The sequence below is a fragment of the Ictidomys tridecemlineatus genome, chromosome 5 (assembly GCF_052094955.1).
Source record: "Ictidomys tridecemlineatus isolate mIctTri1 chromosome 5, mIctTri1.hap1, whole genome shotgun sequence".
Lineage (NCBI taxonomy): Eukaryota > Metazoa > Chordata > Mammalia > Rodentia > Sciuridae > Ictidomys > Ictidomys tridecemlineatus.
This window is the reverse complement of record NC_135481.1, coordinates 198745697-198759521: the sequence shown is the minus strand read 5'-3', so window position 1 is coordinate 198759521 and position 13825 is coordinate 198745697. Positions and strand designations below refer to the sequence as shown.

Sequence of the window (13825 nt, the reverse complement as noted above, 5' to 3'; positions counted from 1 at the left end):
GAAAAGTCTCTCGAAGCGTGGAGGATGAAGACGATTTCCTGAATATGTAAAGAGTTTTATCAAATCAATCAGGAAAAACCTACCCAGAGAGAAGCAGGCAAAGGCATTGAACAGACCACGCACAGAACAGCAGCAACGTGAATTTGAAAAGATTTCCCCTGGCAGTCAGGAGAGGTGGTGGAATAAACAAAATGCTTTTAAAAGCAATAGTATTCTGGGTTGGTGAGGGACGGGGAGCAGGCCCTGGGCCCAGGCTGCACCAGCCCACTTCTGGGGAGGGGTCCCAGGGAGACTCGGCAGCCAGGTCTGACCAACTGACATGGGCACAGGGAGTGGCCGGTGCCTGGACACTGCTGGGGCCTCACGGGGTGGAGCAGGCAGCCTTGGCCGGGCGCTGCGTGGAGGGCAAGGGCAGCAGTGTCCTCCAGGAGGACCCCCCACCTGCGCTGCTTGCTCTCGCGGGCAGGTGGTCCCTGGGCCTGTACCCCAGGCTCTGGTTCTCCCGCGGTGCTGGCCCCGGGGCTCACCGTTGAGGCGGGTGATGGTCCAGTTCTTCCGCACCGTGGCGGGGACGAAGGGCAGCTCGAAGACGTAGGGGCCGACGTTGGGGTCCACGTCGGCGTCGGCCGCGGTGATGTTGATGGCGTTGAGGCCTGGCTTCTCGCAGATCTGTGCCTCCTTGGGCAGCAGCTCGGGCGCGTTGTCGTTGATGTCGATGAGGTAGATCTGCAGAGTCCCAGTGCCGCTGGCCGGGGGGATCCCTGAAGGACAGGTGTGGTGACCACGGGGGGCCAGGCCACCTGGGATCAGGCCCCACCAGGACAGCGCACAGGCAGCCGCCCACAGCACACCAGAGACGCAGGCCCTCAGGCAGACGCAGCCCAGCCCCCCAGCTGCACCACACCCTCCACTTGCGGGAAGCCAGGGCCACACAGGCCCCAGGGCAGCGCACACAGGCTCTCCCGCACACCCTCCCCTGACCAGCCACAGGAGTGCCCGATAGCTCAGCTGTGCCCTGGGGACCCTGCTTCCTTCTGGGGCTGCCAGGGCTCTGCAAGGTGCCCGAGGCCTGCCCTCTGACCCTGTCCAGCTGTTGCTGGCTCTCCTGCGTTTCCTGCCTGTCAGCAGGGCTCCGACACCTGGCCACAGTGCACAAGGGCACTAACTGTCCCTGGGAAGGACGTGGAGGCTCCCCAGATGAGCTCTGGGTGGAGGCGGACTCCACAGAGGCCTCTCTTTCCCCTGGCCTTGGAGTGGCGGGGGTGCTCTGTGAGCCCAGAGTCCAGCCCGGCCGCGGCCCAGGCTGGAGGGGCTGACGGGCACCTGCAGGCCAGGATCCGGGACAGAGAGGCCGTGCGCTCCTCAGACATGGAGGCTGCAGCGTCCTCACCCTGACCTGCCTCCAGGTGGCCACTCCTGGTCCCCACCAGCAGAGGTCAAGGCGGGGAAGCCCGGCAGCGCAGTGCAGGCCTCTGGACCGGTCCCCAGGAGAGGCGCAGAGGATCTGTTCACGGCAGAGTTCCTGCTGCGGCCTGCTGCCCGGCCTCCCCTGGGAGCCCCCACATCCTGTCCCCAGGTTGTGCCCCTCCTCTCTGACCGAAGCCTCAGGGCTCAAGCTGTGGTAGGTGAGGACCGGGGACTCCTGAGCCCAGCGTGGGGTGGCCGGCAGGGCAGGCACTGACTCTGGCTTGCTGTAGCCGGCTTTGGGTCCACTGCTCTTGGTGTTAAGTTTTGGCTGCTCAGTGTTCTCAGAACCACCAGCACGTACATAGGTCCTGCCTCTGGGCCTTTGCACGTCCTTTTCCTGACTTTGGGACACTCCTCTCCCACTGCCTCTTCTCTTGGGTTCTCCCTCTGGTCACACAGGTCTTTCCCAGGGCAGGTCCTCATCCAGACGAGCCACTGGCCTCGTCCCCGCCCTGTTTCCTTGTTGTGCTTCTCTGTGTGAAACTACCTGGTGACTTTAGTTGCCTGCTGGGGTGGAGACGGCTGGGTAGCCCCCAACTTCCATTTTGCTTTCTTTTAATGAAGGAATCAGAGCCCCAGTGTCACCTGGGCTGTCACTGTCCATGGAGAAGGCTCCGATCCCCAGCATCCCTCGGCTGGACGTGGCAGGCGAGTGCCCTTCCGAGGGGCTGGTCCCCCTGGAGTCTCAGAAGGCTGGGGTGCCCGCCCGGCCCTGCCCACGGCTGGTTTGTTGGAATGTGTGGCGGGGGCTGGAGGACCCCGTGCTGGGCGCGGTGAGTACAGGAGGCTGGCCACACCCGCCTGGGCCGTGGGCGCTGTGGTCCTGCGCGGCACCTGGCCCTGGCTGGCCGACTCTCAGGCCGCTGCTCTGCCAGGGGCTCTGGTCTGGTTTGCCCACTGCTGAGCAGCGGCCCCCGGGTGGTCAGGACCAGGAGAGCGGCAGCAGGAAGAGCAGAGCTGGCCGTCACTCGCTGGCCTGCCTGTCCCGTGCGGTGGGTGACTACTTATCTGACTCTCGGAGTTGGTAGCTCCCCCATTTCACAGGGCAGCCTCTCCCGATGGGAAGAGAACTGGACTCTCTGTGCCTCAGAGAGTGCAGTTCTCTTCCCATCGGGAGCGGCTGCCCTGGACAGGACGTCCACTCCTACCCCTTCCATCTCTGCAGGGACTGGCCCCAGAGGCACCCAGCTGGCTGTGGAGGTGCTGTGGGGCCTGGGCGGCCTCTGGCTGCAAGCCCAGCACCTGGAGGCCTGGCCGTGGCCCTCGGAAACCCCGGCTCCAGGTGCCCCTCCTGTCCAGACCCTGGGGTCCTCTGCTCCATGGCCTGTCTGGGGTCCTGGCCGCCCTCCTTCCTGGGCTCACTTCTGGCTGAACTCTGGAAGGGTCAAGGTGGGAGGCTGAGCAATGGCTCGTGGGGTGGGGGGCTCGGCAGGGACGGGCGGGGGCGGCCACGCAGCCGACTGCTTGATCCTGACTCCCGGTCCCGAGGGATCGAGGGCCAGCCTGCGGGAGGGACGCGGAGGCAACAGCAGGGGGAACGATGGGGCAGGGCGGGGGCCTGTCCGGGGCGAGGCCGCAGACGGGCCTCCTGCCTCGTGCCAGCCCCCGGGCCCCGGGCCCTGAGCAGCGTCCTCCTCCCGCAGCATGGCCTCCTGGAGGGGCTCACCGTTGTCGGCAGCCAGGAAGGTGGCCTCGTAGACGTTGTTTCTGATGTAGAGGGACTCGCGGTCCAGGACGGCGGCCGTGGTGATCTGACCGTTGGAGGCGTTAATGTGCAGCCAGTTGGCGGGGTCCGAGAGCTTGGAGTACCTGCAGGGCGTGGGGAGCTGAGGGGGGCCGGCGGGGCTCCCAGGGGTGGGCCCTGCGCCAGCCTGCGTCCCGTGTGTCCCCGGGGGTCGCCTGGGGGCTGTGAGCGCCTGGCCACCCGCAGCAGGTGGACGGGGGCAGCTCAGGCACACTGCTCCTGCTACGGTGGGCGGCCTGGCCCCTCAGGACCCCAGGGGGCAGGCCCTCTCTTCCTCCCCAGGTGGGGACACTGAGGGACAGAGTAAGAGGCGCCCCGTCACATGGCTTCTGGGGACGAAGCCAGGATTGGGCCCGGCCGTCCAGGCCTCCCCTGCCTGGGCCAGCGTCCCCCTGGAGGAGCCTGCTGCTCTGAGCCTGCGGGCGTCAGGGTCCCAGGGCTGCTGTGGCCCCGCGTGGTCAGGGCTCCCCCAGCCCCCCCTCCTGGGCTTGGGGACTTAGGGTAGAAAACAGGAGCCCGGGGGGCAGCGGCTGCTGCAGACCCACCTCACGGCTTGCTGCATGAAGCGGTCAGGGTCCACGGCGGAGAAGGTGGTGAGCGCGGTGCCCGCCGGCACGCCCTCCTCCAGGCGGATGAGCTTGTGGTTGGACGGGAAGTAGGGCGCCTCGTTGATGTCGGTGACCGAGATGGTCACCCCTGCCGTGGACTGGAAGGACATCTGGATCCCGCTGGCCAGGGCCGCCTGGTTGGACACCATCACCGTCAGCATGAAGGCCCTGTTCAGCTCGTAGTCTGCGGCCTGCAAGGAAGGGGGTGAGCTGGCGCTCCACGTACCGCCCTTCCCTGTCCCTGTCCCGGCCCCAGGGCTGCTCCTGGGGCCTGTCTCCTAGGCCCCTTGGGGGCTGGGCAAGGGGAGGACCGAGGGCCCAGGGAAAGGACCCCCAGCCCGCCCCTGCCATGCTGAGGCTGAAGCTGGGTCGGGGACCCGGCAGAAGACCCCTCCCAGGCTGTCACCTGGTTCTGGGAAGGCCCACGCCCGCTCTGATCCCTCAGGCCTAGCATGGAGTCCCCGGTGTGGGTGCCCCCGAGTGGCATGTCCCTTGTGATGGCCCTTGTTTGGAACCAGGTCTTTGCAGATGTGATTCAGTTAAAGTCTCGCGGGGACACTGTCTTGGGAGAAAGGCAGGGGCCCGTGGACACGGAAGGAGGCCGTGAGCAGGCCGGACGAGCGGGGGCCCCAGGGGCTGGCAGACTGAGAGGCGGGCAGTGACACCCCCCGAGCCTTTCCGGGACATGGCCCTGCTCACACGGGACCTCGGGCCCCTGTCCCAGGGCTCGCAGGGAACACAGCTGCTGGCTTTTCCCTCAGTCCTGGGGACTATGACCACTGAGCCACAGCCACCTCTCTGTCCACTGGCCCCGCCATGAGGGTGTGGGGACGCCGCACAGCAGGGCCCTGGTGCGAGAACCGTTCCCAGCACTCTGGAGGCCGGGCCTCGATGGGAGGCAGGCCCCTGGAGCCTGCTCACCCTCCTTCACCCGGGGAGGCCGAGGTCACAGGAGGCCGTGGGATCAGAGCTCCGGCAGGCTCCCGGGAACTGCAGCCCACACCACGGGAGGACCTGCATCCGCCTCAGGGGAGGCAGCCCACGGCCCAGCAAGGGACGGACAGACACCATCTCTGCTGTGGCCGGGACGCCGTCCACCCACCAGGGACGGGAGTCAGAGTCCCGTCCCCTTTGTGAGGCACCCAGAAGGTGCAGCCTCACCCACCTGTGGTGTTCAGTGGGGTCTGACCAGGTGAGTAGGACTGAGTACCATCACCAGGACTGAGACCCGCTGCCTGTCCAGGTGAGTAGGGCTGGGTACCATCACCAGGACTGAGACCTGCTGCCTATCCCGGTGATTAGGACTGAGTATCATCACCAGGACTGAGACCCGGTGCCTGTCCAGGTGAGTAGGGCTGGGTACCATCACCAGGACTGAGACCTGCTGCCTGTCCAGGTGACTAGGGCTGGGTACCATCACCAGGACTGAGACCCATTGTCTGTCCAGGTGACTAGGGCTGGGGACCATCACCAGGACTGAGACCCGCTGCCTGTCCAGGTGGCTGGGTATCATCACAAGGACTGAGACCCGCTGCCTGTCCAGGTGATTAGGGCTGGGTACCATCACCAGGACTGAGACCTGCTGCCTGTCCAGGTGACTAGGGCTGAGTACCATCACCAGGACTGAGACCTGCTGCCTTTGGAGGTGACTAGGACTGAGTACCATCACCAGGACTGAGACCTGCTGCCTGTCCAGGTTACTAGGGCTGAGTACCATCACCAGGACTGAGACCCACTGCCTGTCCAGGTGACTAGGGCTGGGGACCATCACTAGGACTGAGACCTGCTGCCTGTCCAGGTGATTAGGGCTGGGTACCATCACCAAGACTGAGACCCGCTGCCTGTCCAGGTGACTAGGGCTGGGTACCATCACCAGGACTGAGACCTGCTGCCTGTTCAGGTGATTAGGGCTGGGTACCATCACCAAGACTGAGATCCGCTGCCTGTCCAGGTGACTAGGGCTGGGTACCATCACCAGGACTGAGACCTTCTGCCTGTCCAGGTGAGTAGGGCTGGGTACCATCACCAAGACTGAGATCCGCTGCCTGTCCAGGTGACTAGGGCTGGGTACCATCACCAGGACTGAGACCTGCTGCCTGTCCAGGTGACTAGGGCTGGGTACCATCACCAGGACTGAGACCCATTGTCTGTCCAGGTGACTAGGGCTGGGTACCATCACCAGGACTGAGACCCGCTGCCTGTCCAGGTGATTAGGGCTGGGTATCATCACAAGGACTGAGACCCGCTGCCTGTCCAGGTGATTAGGGCTGGGTACCATCACCAGGACTGAGACCTGCTGCCTGTCCAGGTGACTAGGGCTGAGTACCATCACCAGGACTGAGACCTGCTGCCTTTGGAGGTGACTAGGACTGAGTACCATCACCAGGACTGAGACACGCTGCCTCTCCAGGTTACTAGGGCTGAGTACCATCACCAGGACTGAGACCCACTGCCTGTCCAGGTGACTAGGGCTGGGGACCATCACTAGGACTGAGACCTGCTGCCTGTCCAGGTGATTAGGGCTGGGTACCATCACCAAGACTGAGACCCGCTGCCTGTCCAGGTGACTAGGGCTGGGTATCATCACCAGGACTGAGACCTGCTGCCTGTCCAGGTGACTAGGGCTGAGTACCATCACCAGGACTGAGACCTGCTGCCTGTTCAGGTGATTAGGGCTGGGTACCATCACCAAGACTGAGATCCGCTGCCTGTCCAGGTGACTAGGGCTGGGTACCATCACCAGGACTGAGACCCGCTGCCTGTCCAGGTGACTAGGGCTGGGTACCATCACCAGGACTGAGACCCGCTGCCTGTCCAGGTGACTAGGGCTGGGTACCATCACCAGGACTGAGACCCGCTGCCTGTCCAGGTGACTAGGACTGGGCACCATCACCAGGACTGAGACCTGCTGCCTGTCCAGGTGATTAGGACTGAGTACCATCACCAGGACTGAGACCTGCTGCCTGTCCAGGTGACTAGGGCTGGGTATCATCACCAGGACTGAGACCTGCTGCCTGTCCAGGTGACTAGGGCTGGGGACCATCACCAGGACTGAGACCCGCTGCTTGTCCAGGTGATTAGGGCTGGGTATCATCACCAGGACTGAGACCTGCTGCCTGTCCAGGTGACTAGGGCTGGGGACCATCACCAGGACTGAGACCTGCTGCCTGTCCAGGTGACTAGGACTGAGTACCATCACCACGACTGAGACCTGCTGCCTGTCCAGGTGACTAGGGCTGGGTACCATCACCAGGATTGAGACCTGCTGCCTGTCCATGTGATTAGGGCTGAGTACCATCACCAGGACTGAGACCTTCTGCCTATGGAGGTGATTAGGACTGGGTACCATCACCAGGACTGAGACCCGCTGCCTGTCCAGGTGACTAACTAGGGCTGGGTACCATCACCAGGACTGAGACCCGCTGCCTGTCCAGGTGACTAGGGCTGAGTACCATCACCAGGACTTCGACCCGCTGCCTATACAGGTGACTAGGTCTGGGTACCATCACCAGGACTGAGACCTGCTGCCTGTCCAGGTGACTAGGGCTGAGTACCATCACCAGGACTGAGACCTGCTGCCTTTGGAGGTGACTAGGACTGAGTACCATCACCAGGACTGAGACACGCTGCCTGTCCAGGTTACTAGGGCTGAGTACCATCACCAGGACTGAGACCCACTGCCTGTCCAGGTGACTAGGGCTGGGGACCATCACTAGGACTGAGACCTGCTGCCTGTCCAGGTGATTAGGGCTGGGTACCATCACCAAGACTGAGACCCGCTGCCTGTCCAGGTGACTAGGGCTGGGTATCATCACCAGGACTGAGACCCACTGCCTGTCCAGGTGACTAGGGCTGGGGACCATCACTAGGACTGAGACCTGCTGCCTGTCCAGGTGATTAGGGCTGGGTACCATCACCAAGACTGAGACCCGCTGCCTGTCCAGGTGACTAGGGCTGGGTATCATCACCAGGACTGAGACCTGCTGCCTGTCCAGGTGACTAGGGCTGGGGACCATCACCAGGACTGAGACCTGCTGCCTGTTCAGGTGATTAGGGCTGGGTACCATCACCAAGACTGAGATCCGCTGCCTGTCCAGGTGACTAGGGCTGGGTACCATCACCAGGACTTCGACCCGCTGCCTATACAGGTGACTAGGGCTGAGTACCATCACCAGGACTGAGACCTGCTGCCTGTCCACATGATTATGGCTGAGTACCATCACCAGGACTGAGACCTTCTGCCTATGGAGGTGATTAGGACTGGGTACCATCACCAGGACTGAGACCCGCTGCCTTTCCAGGTGACTAGGGCTGGGTGCCTTCACCAGGACTGAGACCCGCTGCCTGTCCAGGTGACTAGGGCTGGGTATCATCACCAGGACTGAGACCTGCTGCCTGTCCAGGTGATTAGGGCTGGGTACCATCACCAGGACTGAGACCCGCTGCCTGTCCAGGTGACTAGGACTGAGTACCATCACCAGGACTGAGACCTGCTGCCTGTCCAGGTGACTAGGGCTGGGTACCATCACCAGGACTGAGACCCATTGTCTGTCCAGGTGACTAGGACTGAGTACCATCACCAGGACTGAGACCTGCTGCCTGTCCAGGTGACTAGGGCTGGGTACCATCACCAGGACTGAGACCTTCTGCCTGTCCAGGTGACTAGGGCTGGGGACCATCACCAGGACTGAGACCTGCTGCCTGTCCAGGTGACTAGGGCTGGGTACCATCACCAGGACTGAGACCTGCTGCCTGTCTTCCCCTGAGCGCCCAGGGACTGCCAGCAAGAAGGTTGTCACTAGATGTGACATCAATGGCACCCCCAGAACCCCGACCAGGAGAAACCTCTCTTTTCCAGAACGAGCCACAAGTGGACGTCCAGTCCCCACTCCCCAAGGTGGGCAGCTGCCAGGTCCACTGTGGGTGAGAGGCAGCTGGCACAGTGTGGGGCTCTGGTGGAGGGGCAGGAAGACCACTTTCCACGTGTCGGTCGCAGTGAGACCCTTGGCCGGGTACAGCAGAGCCTGCGGGGCCGTGGCTGGCTTGGTGGGCGGCCCCTGCCTGTGGCAGCCTGGCCTTGGAGTAGGGGCCTCGCCTTCTCAGGGCTTAGACGAAGAGCCAGCTCCTAAACGGGCAAGTCCACTGTGAGCCAGCTGCCCAGTGCTGGGAGACCAGGGTCACCATGGGACCTGCTCTGTGGCCAAAAATAGCTGCAGAGACATCCCACACTCTGTGGCCCTTGTGCTGTGCATGGTGACTTGGTCGCCAGGTCCTCTTGCTGTGCGTGGCGGCTTGGTCGCCAGGTCCTCTTGCTGTGCGTGGTGCCTTGGTCTCCACGTCCTCTTGCTGTGCGTGGCGGCTTGGTCTCCACGTCCTCTTGCTGTGCGTGGCGGCTTGGTCTCCACGTCCTCTTGCTGTGCGTGGCGGCTTGGTCGCCAGGTCCTCTTGCTGTGCGTGGCGGCTTGGTCGCCAGGTCCTCTTGCTGTGCGTGGCGGCTTGGTCGCCAGGTCCTCTTGCTGTGCGTGGCGGCTTGGTCGCCAGGTCCTCTTGCTGTGCGTGGCGGCTTGGTCGCCAGGTCCTCTTGCTGTGCGTGGTGACATGTGATGTGACATTTTTCACATTCTGTGTACCACATCATACTAGGGTCGGGAACCAGGATCTTGACGTAGGAGGACGAGGCAGGCAGTGAGAGCCCTCGGTCAGCAAGTGAGAGGACAGCAGTCCCCTCCTGCGCTGCCCCTGAGAGGCTGAGGCGGTGGACTGTCCAGCTCCTGGGGGGTGAGGACGGCGCTGTCCCGGCAGTTCTTCCCTCAGGGCTGAGTCTGGAGGACAGTTCTGTGGAGTCCTGCCTCCTGGTGACAGTAGGAAGCCCCCGCACCCCGGGCGCCCTCCACTGCTGTGGTGCTGAGCAGCGGCCTCCAGACCCCCAGGCCCTGGCTCTGGGCCCAGTGACGGCCATCTTCAGCAGACGGGCTTCGCAGCTGTGAGGGAGCCCAGGATCTGGGGACCCTCGGGGCAGCCGCGGGGAGCGGGGGTCTCGGGGAGGTGTGGGGGCCGTGAGCAGGTGAGGGAGTGGGCTTTGTCTCCTTCCTGCTGGGCTCAAGAGCACCGCGCTCCTGCTGGTGGCCGGAGCACCAGGCCTCGGCTCTCCGCCAGCCCCGGGCAGAGTCTCTCTGGGCTAAATCCAGGGACTGGGTGACCAGCCCCTTCCAGAGGCTCCAGGGTGAGTCCATTCTGGGGCTGCCCATGCCTGGCCTTTCCTGTGTCCTCAGAGCCAGCAGTGCAGGTCCCCCACCTCCCTCTTGCCTCTCATGCCACCCTCGTGCCCACGCCCCTCACGCTGGCCCTCCCTCTGGTAGGAGCCCCTGACTGCACTGGGCCCTGCCCTCTCAGGTCCCACCGTCACACCTGTAGAGTCCCCTGAGCCACCCATGACCACGCAGGTGTCCTTGAGCCTGAGCCTAGAGTGGACACAGGGCCTTTGTGGAGAGGGAGAGCCCCTGGGATGTCTGGGTGAGAACTCAACCTGGGAAGCACCCCGTGCGGGTGTGGACGGGGACGCACTGTGGTGACCTGGCCGGCTGCTGGGCGGAGGGGTGAAGCCTCACGCTGCAGAGGCCGCCCTGAGGGGGGCAGCCCACCTCACCAGAGCCCGCTGCTCAGGCCTAGATGACCGTGAGGGGGTCAGCCCGACGCCGTGGCATCCCTGATGCCTGCTGGGCCCCTGCCACAGCTGCCCCACGGAGGGCCAGCAGGTCTGGGCGCTCCCTTGCAGAAGGGCTGGTGCAGTGGACAATCACAGGGAAGCTGTCAGGTGGACCCCGAAGAGGGACCCTCCGTGGGGCAGCTGTGGAGGCGTCGCCACAGGTCAAAGGGGTGGAATGTTCTGGATTACATGGAGACGTTAGCACCAAGTGCCCCGTGGGGATCAGGCTGGATGACCAGCCTGCCAGGGGCAGCTCAGGACAGCGGGGAGGGAGGTCAGCCTGGACCATGGGCGCAGAGGTGGGAGCACATGGGGCGGGCAGGCCAGGTGTGGAGAGGGCGACGCGTCCTGGCAGGACGGGGGCCTGGGGGTCCAGCTGCAGGCGTGGGGGCACACGGCCTCCTGCTCACAGGCACCGGACACCACGTCCTCTGGGCAGAGGGCTGGCTCTGTGCTGCTCGTGGGCCCCCGGCAGGGCCCAGGCTTGTCCTGAGCCTGGATGCTGGCCGATGGCCCTGGGCTCCCGCGGTTGCCTGGCACTTGATCTTCATGAGGGTCACAGTGTTCTGGGTACAGCAGGCCCACGCACCTCAGCTACCGGACCGGAGTCTCCAAGCTCAAAGGGCCGGGTGCCGGGCCCCCGGGCTCCATCATGCTGCCCGTGGGCGTCTGTCTGAGGGATTTCGAGTGGAGGTGGACAGGGACGAAGGGGGCCTTCAGCAGAACCAGGGCTCAGCGGCTGCCTGGGATGTGGGTCTTAAACAAAGGGAAACCTCATGTCGGTGCCGTGACATGAGGGAAAGAGTCTGGAGAACCCCGTCCTCACCCTGCAGGCCCAGGCCGAGGCGGCTGGTGGTCTCCACTCGCTCCTCGTCCTTGGCAGCAGAGGTTTGGGAAATGTGTCCAGTGACAAGCTGTCTGACTCGGTATCTCTTCTGGCTAGGAAGGACCACGTGTCTCCTTCTGCCTAATAGGATATGACAAGTGTTTCCAGAGGCCCAGAGTAAGGGACATCCTTTCATGTGGAGCCTTTATTAAGGGTCCAGACAGCTCCTTAGTGGAGAAGAGCCTTTTTTTTTTTCCTTTCCTGCTATCTGTAACATTCTTATACTGGCTGGAGCTCTTGCAGTTGTTTTGGACCACGAGGCACCCCACAGGGCGAAAGCTTTGCACAACAGACCCGACAGAGAGAGGATCCGGGTTTCTGTTGACTGACATGTCACAGGCTCCTCTTGTTTGAGAGAATGAAGCCCTCAAGGCTGGGCAGTTCTGTGGTGAAGGCTCTGCCACTGTCGGCCAAGCGCAGCCTCTGAGCGATGCAGCCTCAGTCAGACTTGCTTTCCCTCTTTCTTACCTGGCCTTGGACTTGCCTTAGTGCCACCTGTCCTTGCTCTGTGCACAGCTGACTCCGTCCTTTCCCTCTTCATCTGTGCACTTGCTCAGGGTTAACAGCTGCTCAGCTGTCTGTGCCGGGTGACCTCGACCGTCTCCTAGGTGCCGGGCGCCACAAGAGCAGGCAGGACGCGGCCAGGCGGGTCCCTGCTCCTGCAGTGGCAGGCTGAGGGCCATTTAGAAACTGGAGGAGGCAGACAGCGCCCTCGAGCGCAGAGCTGAAGAGCCTCCACCGACGGAGCTGGACCAGCGTCCACAGGTCACCCACGTGGGACGCAGACTCACACCAATGGACACAAACCAGACCAGGCCACCCTGAGACAGTGTGGCCTACAGACGTCCCTGGGACAGAGGGTGACATCTCATGCCTGCCTCAGGGGAACAGCCACCACACGTCCTTTTGGTTAGTCTATGACCTGGACCCCAAACCCAGGGACGGCACGGGGAGAGGAAGAGTGGAGGGCTCCATCGCGCAGAAAGCACAGGAAGCTGGGCGCGTGGCCAGGCCTGGGATCCCAGCGGCTGGAGGGGCTGGGGCAGGAGGACCGCGAGTCAAAGCCAGCCTCGCCACCCACTAAAGTGAGGGCCTTCTCAAAGATAAAAGGGGCCGCGCATGTGGCTCAGTGGTTACGTCCCCCGGTTCAACCCCTGGTGCCAAACATTCACACACACACTCTACATACACTCACACAGTCACACACACACACACATTGTCACATACACACCCACATACATACATTCACACACACACACACACTGTCACATACACACCCACATACATACCTTCACACACACACACACTGTCACACTCACATACATACACTCACACTCACACACACTGTCACACACTCACATACATACACTCACACACACGCACACTCACACACACACACACACACACCCTCTCAAACACTCATACTCACACACTCAAACTCCAGGCCTCAGGAAGTCCGGCTCACTAGTGTGCCCTGCGGCCCATCTTGGACGCGGGCAGCTTGCTTGGGAAGTCTTTCAGGCAGATCTGCCTTCTGTGAGGTCAGGGGAATGTGGCCATTGGGGAGGGGACGCACGGTGGCCTGTGGGGGTGTGCTGAGCCCTGGAGGTCGAGTCTTGGTGCAGGCTGGTTGTGCCCTGGTGGCTGGGGTGTGGGCCAGCCCTGGGTGACCGGGGAGGTGGCACACGGAGCCCAGTTCATTTCTGTGTGGCCCTGGGGTATGTGTGGGGGCAGTCACCTACCTTCACCACGGTGACCATGCCCTCGTTGGTGACAGGGTCTGTGCGGACGCTGAAGTGCCCCGACGGGTCCCCGCTGATGATGCGGTAGACGGCGTTCCAGTTTGCCGAGTGGGGCTGGTCCCGGTCCATCACGGTGAGGTTGGCGACCACCGTCTCTACCCGGTTTTCAGGGACCTCCCCTGCAAACTGTAAAAGGTCAGGAAAGAGAAGATCACAAGCCAGTGTGGGGCCGGGAGGCCTGGGACTCCTGTCACACCTGGGAGGTGCTGGGCCACCGCTCCAGGCCAGGGTGACGGGGGTGGGGGGCACGTGGGGCATCGAGGGTGGGCTGCAGGGCTCCAGAGGCCAGCGGTGCCTTGGGTCCTGGTGCACAGATGGAGATGCAGCAAGCCCCGCCCACAAGGGGCCAGGCCCCGCCTCCTGAGCACAGATGCAGACTCAGCAAGCCCCGCCCACACAAGGCCAGGCCCCGCCTCCTGAGCACAGATGCAGACTCAGCAAGCCCCGCCCACACAGGGGCCAGGCCCCGCCTCCTGAGCACAGATGCAGACTCAGCAAGCCCCGCCCACACAGGGGCCAGGCCCCGCCTCCTGAGCACAGATGCAGACCCAGCAAGCCCCGCCCACACGGGGCCAGGCCCCGCCTCAGGCCCTGCCCAGCCTTTCCTGGGGG

At 63.4% G+C, this 13825-nt stretch overlaps 1 protein-coding gene across 4 annotated transcripts in view; it reads right to left on the bottom strand.

Moving 5' to 3' along the window:
- The window catches only part of Cdh4 (cadherin 4), a 388330-nt gene that overhangs the window by 9753 nt on the left and 364752 nt on the right, over positions 1-13825 (bottom strand). For 3 of the 4 annotated variants that reach the window (XM_078052089.1, XM_078052087.1, XM_078052090.1), the window contains 4 exons: positions 13154-13339; positions 3757-4010; positions 3134-3276; positions 528-761 (listed from right to left, as the gene is read on the bottom strand). In XM_078052089.1, the coding sequence (XP_077908215.1) occupies positions 528-761; positions 3134-3276; positions 3757-4010; positions 13154-13339 (817 nt within the window). The remainder of the gene's footprint in view (positions 1-527; positions 762-3133; positions 3277-3756; positions 4011-13153; positions 13340-13825) is intronic. The other variant, XM_078052088.1, reaches the window with a different exon arrangement.